Source organism: the organism of the source record quoted next, unplaced genomic scaffold, assembly GCF_019419815.1.
Source record: "Pyrus x bretschneideri cultivar Hongxiangsu unplaced genomic scaffold, Pyrus_bretschneideri_v1 Contig59, whole genome shotgun sequence".
Lineage (NCBI taxonomy): Eukaryota > Viridiplantae > Streptophyta > Magnoliopsida > Rosales > Rosaceae > Pyrus > Pyrus x bretschneideri.
The window spans coordinates 1,756,363-1,761,806 of NW_025999797.1; the positions used below are offsets into that span (position 1 = coordinate 1,756,363).

Below are 5,444 nucleotides of genomic sequence, written 5' to 3' on the forward strand. Positions count from 1 at the left end.
TCATATTAGTCTTTGGCCGGAGGTGACACAAACAGCTTGAATGTACCTGGATATGTTAAAACCCATGCACAAGCATAAAAGAATATATGAGGGCCTTGATTGGCTATTCAGGTCGTTTTTCTCTTGTTCGAATGTAAATCAAGATCTCGTCGGTTGGGTCAAGTTAGGTTTAAATGTTCAAGTCTGACAATATAACATGTCAAACTATCTAAGAAAATATTCCTTATTATTTAATTAGTTATTATAGTATAGTATGTAATTAAGAAGCATGTTTTGGTTGTTACCATCGGCCTTGGCGTGGTGAATGCAGGCCAAGCTTATCGGTGATCTCAGAAACATTCATGGCATTCGGAAGATCTTGCTTGTTGGCAAATACAAGCAGTGTCGCATCACGGAGTTCATCCTGCAACCAAAGAAACAAGGATTGACATTTGTATGGTACAAATTAAATTGTTTTGATAGCAATTTATAGAAGGAATTAGGAAATTGACCTCACTGAGCATTCGATGGAGCTCATCTCTTGCTTCCGAAACTCTGTCCCTGTCGTTGCTATCCAGTACAAAGATGAGACCCTGAGTCTTCTGAAAATAGTGTCTCCATAGCGGTCGAATCTACATGTAGCACACAGTTAATCAAGAACAAAAAATCTCTATAAAAAAAATACAAATTATATATGATCTATGTTGCGGTGACAGAGATCAACAGTACTATATATTTAGATACACATAATCGATACATTTCCCGACACGTCCTCTACCACAGTTTTGTATATCTCAGTAGCATACAATTCCAAAACATTAGTTTAAATTAAGAATCAAAGCTAGTACCTTGTCTTGTCCTCCTACATCCCAAACAGTGAAACTTACATTTTTGTATTCAACAGTTTCCACATTAAACCCTGGTCACACAAAATCAATTGAAACCGATTTTTTTTCATCCCAGTTCGAGTAGGTACATATATAGTAAGTTCAATAAGAGAAATACCAAGAAAAAGTTGGAGTAATTAATGATCAGAAGTAGACACCAATTGCGGGTATGGTACTGACAACCTCTCCAAGTTTGAGCTTGTAAAGGATGGTGGTTTTTCCGGCAGCGTCGAGACCCGCCATTAGTATTCTCATCTCTTTCCTTGCAAAGAGGATGCTCACCAGCCTTGATATTGCCAGGTCCATTGCTTCCAACTTGTTTAACCAAAGAGGCAGTTAAAACAATATGAGACCAAGAAAACGTAAACCCTAACGAATAGTATATCGTTTACAGGAACAATGAACTGAAGGATCAGGGGAAAATCAGACGGAGGAGAAATGATATGATAGTTCAAGGGCCGATCAGAAGCACAGGGATGTATGATTAAATATCATCCATATGACAAGAGATGGTCTACGCCTGACGCAAGAGAAGCCAAGGGTTCTCGAGGATACGAGGGATAGATAACTTGGGAATCGCTCAATCAGGGGCAACGGAGCTCATTCAACGTCGCTAATCGTGGATGCGCTCACACGACCAAACCAAATGTTTGATTTTAGAAGGAAAAATCACTATCTTCAAATGCACAAGGCAAATATATATTTTCATTCATCAAGTTTGCTATTCAAGGCTATCTAGTACAATATTTATAACTGTTTACAAATTAATAGACCTCAAGTTTCCATGACACCCTTACAACTCCCAAAATAACTTAACAAATTCCTAAGTAATTAAAATACAAAACCTTTGTTATTCCAAAGCATATTAATGGTTTCAAATTGTTTTCTCCAAGTCTTCCTCTTGCATCATTCTCCTCTTCTCGAAGAAAATTCATCCTCGAATTTCATTTGGTATTCCTCAATCCTTTGGATGCCCAACCAATGTTTCCCTTAGTAGAGATTTTAGTAAGATGATCACAATTCGTGCAACATTGCAAAGAGCATAAAATTCATAATATATTTTTTGTTTCCATCATGTATAGACTGATCCCCTTTTTCTTCCAAAAGAATTGTGATGCATATAGGCTTCCAAACTTATTGCCTCTGGGAGACCGTAAATACTCATGAACGAGAAAAGAAAACTCCAATAATGAGCAAAAGGTAGTTCCTTATCCAAGCATTTTCTCTTAACCAAAGCACGATCAATGAATTCATCCCAAATAATCATGAAAACAGAATGCACGAGACTTCACATTCTTTATAAGTTGTCCACATCGTTGTTCAACCCATGAACTCTTACCTGCGTCTACATGGCAGTCAACAAAAATCGGGGCAGAATCCCAATATGGAGAACAAGTGGCCTCAAGCTGCCTACAACACTCTTGATTAGCCACTAAAATCAAATACTTGTAATAATCATTTTTCTCGTCCAAGATTGGTGTAGAACTCCAATCAACAAAGTTCTCATTGACTTCTTCGTCATCATCAATGGCGAATTCCAATCGACCGAGCTAGTCTCTTCAACCAATTGATTTTTAACAGATGGAAAATCTCATCCATGATCTTCATACGCAACGGAAAACCTGCTCTGATGCCACTTGATGCAGAAGAGAACCAAAGGATCAAGGGAAATAGAAAGAATGGGGGATAGATACTTGGGAATCACTCAATCAAGGGCAATGGAATCACTCAACATCGCTAATCGTGGATGCGCTCACACGACCAAGCCAAATGCTTGATTTTAGAAGGAGAAATCACTCTCTTCAAATGCACAAGGTAAATATAAATTTCATTCATCAAGTCTGTCATTCAAGGCTTTCTAGTACAATATTTATAAGCGTTTACAAATTAATAGACCTCAAGTTTCCATGACACCCTTACAACTCTCAAAATAACTTAACAAATTCCTAAGTAATTAAAATACAAAACCTTTGTTATTCCAAAGCATATTAATGGTTTCAAATTGTTTTCTCCAAGTCTTCCTCCCACACCAACGCCGAAGTTTTCTAGCTCATGGGGTAAGGGTAATGGGGTAACAGGGCGGAGTGCTCGTGTTTTGATCATATAATTGGATCCGATTGTATTTGATTCACAATTCCTTACAACAAATTATTACAAACGTGTTCTTGAATCTTGATGCAATATGAAAAGCTTCCATGGATACATGCATATCATAACATTTTGCATTGCATTGTACAAATGACAAATCAAAATTGCCAACTAAAAAAAAGGATGAACTATTTTTACAATTCTTAGTAATACTCATAGGTAATTCGTGACAAGATCTGGGATTATATACGTGTTGAAATCTGAACTGTAATGTGCTAGTCATTTTTTGGAGATGGCATCCTTGGCGGTCTGAAGGGTGTTTGCCACCACAGCAGCGGCAGTAGTCAGGACTCCACCGCTGGTATTTGACTTGGAGGAGGGATGTGGCTGTTGAACCACCTGCACATTCCTTTGTTCTTGGCCTTGCCCCGCCGATGACTGGATGTCTACTGTGTTCACCTTTGCCTCCTTGGCATGTTGTGGATTGATCTCCTTAATTTCCTGCATGAATTTCATAAACTTGGATTCACAAAACGAAGAAACTATAAGAAAATTGTAAAAGTAAAAAGATTAAAAATTTGGGAATGATACCCTAATGGCTTGTGCATTCATTTTTGAAGGTGGTGGTAAGTAATTAACCAACTCAGTCAGCTTCTTTCGGGAAAAATGGAGGTATTTATCATTACCTAGTTTTTCATAGGACGATTTCTCAGCCGAAGGAAGGGGAGCTCAAATGGTCAATGCAAAAATCTACAAGTTAACCATTTAGATTTTAGGACCTTTTCCATTTTCTTTTATTAGACAATCTTACAGCATCGGCTTCAAAAATCTTCTTAATTTATCCACCTTTAATACTTTTCGTTAATAATTTAGTATCATCTGTGCAACACATGGTAGGTTTTTTTTAAGTCCTTTAAGTACTGATTTGGTACTGATGTGCTTTTATAAAAAATGGGTATAAAAAAATTGAGCTAAAAAATGTGTTTGGTAAACACTTAAAAACAACTTATTTTCACAATTTTGGATGAAAATAAGCTGAAAACATGAAGCAACAAAAATCAGCTTATTCTCACAGTACAGCAGAAACAGTTTTTTTTTTCAAAGCACATCAATATCAAACCAGCCCTAAATGACTAGGGGTATGAATTCAGGTGACGAAAGTCTGTTGGACATATCTTCAACTTCCCTGAATACAAATGGTAGTCAACAAAATGCTTACATCAAGTTGTTTGGGGATCTTTGAGTGGTGAAACACGTATAAAAAGTGTTCACGTGCACAAAATGGAGTTTTGATTTTGCCACTAGCAAAGCTTGACATAGGTATTAGGGTTGGGTTGGGTTCAAATCGGTTCGGTTTTTTGTCAAAATAATTTCGGTTCGGTTCATTTTTTTTTTTGATTTTTTTTGGTTCGATTTCGGTTTTGGTTTTTTTTTTTTTTTTTCAAAAAATGAAAAAAATCTGACCTGAGAGAAGGCAATAGAATTTATGGGCATAATGTTCTATATTTTGGTGTTAATGAGACTTCCAATGCTAAGAAAATGAGTCATCAAGTATACCATGGAGTTTCAAGATATTATAACATTGGTCATGTATTAACATGCAGATACGCAAATTTTCTAAAATAATGAGCTTTATGTACCCATGTTTCTGTTAAAATGTAGTTTGGTGCATGTTTGTATGCAGTTATGTGATATTATTATTCTTGTGGTCACTGGCGGATGCACTGAGGGGCAGGGGGCCAGCTGACCCCCCGAACTTTGGTGAACGTTCATGGATACCTTGGATGCTGACCCTCTAAATTTCGGTGAATGTTCATGGATACCTTGGGTGCTGACCCTTCGAACTTCGTTGAATGTCCATGGATACCTTGGGTACTACCCTTTTGAAGATTAGAGTTGGCTTCATACATGCCCTCCAACATCATCATTTTTGGACAAACATATTAATGGTATGCAATGATATCAAACATTATTAGTATGTTCAAGATAAGTGTGTTTCTTTGTTAAGCATTCATATGGGAGCAGCCTTGGAACATGTTAGTTACCCTCGCAAATGAAACATTAACAGGTGTGCAGTATGCCTTTCCAAATAACTTCAGGCCTTCCAAGACTCAATGAAATGGCGATATGCATGCTATTTCTAGTAAAAAAAATTTGCGTGCTACACGCACTATTCTTATTGACCCCCATAATATTATTTCTTGGATCTGCCACTGCTTGTGGTGGTGCTTACTTGTTTGATTAATTATCATTGTAGATAAATTACTATGTCCAATCTCACATCCAAATGAATGAGTACAGAGATCGTGTTGTATTGGTCAGTATTTATTAGTTTTATCTTTCTAACAGGGAATTCTTTTAGGAGCCTGATTTTTCCCCATTTTTGTTGTAGCCTTCCGCAACGAAGAAATATGGATAATATATTGGAACGCGTGTGAAGGTTTTGGGTATGATCTGTTGATGCAGCTTTTGACTGTTATCTCTACAATT

At 37.0% G+C, this 5,444-nt stretch overlaps 1 protein-coding gene across 1 annotated transcript; it reads right to left on the bottom strand.

Annotated features, from left to right (window-relative positions):
- LOC103961623 (ADP-ribosylation factor-like) lies at nt 1-1,172 on the bottom strand. Its single transcript, XM_018650976.1, has 5 exons — nt 1,025-1,172; nt 828-898; nt 492-611; nt 285-403; nt 1-46 (listed from the first exon to the last, which is right to left on the bottom strand). The coding sequence occupies exons 1-5, from the start codon at nt 1,170-1,172 to the stop codon at nt 1-3; spliced, it is 504 nt and encodes a 167-aa protein (XP_018506492.1).
- Between the last annotated feature and the right edge of the window lie 4,272 nt (nt 1,173-5,444).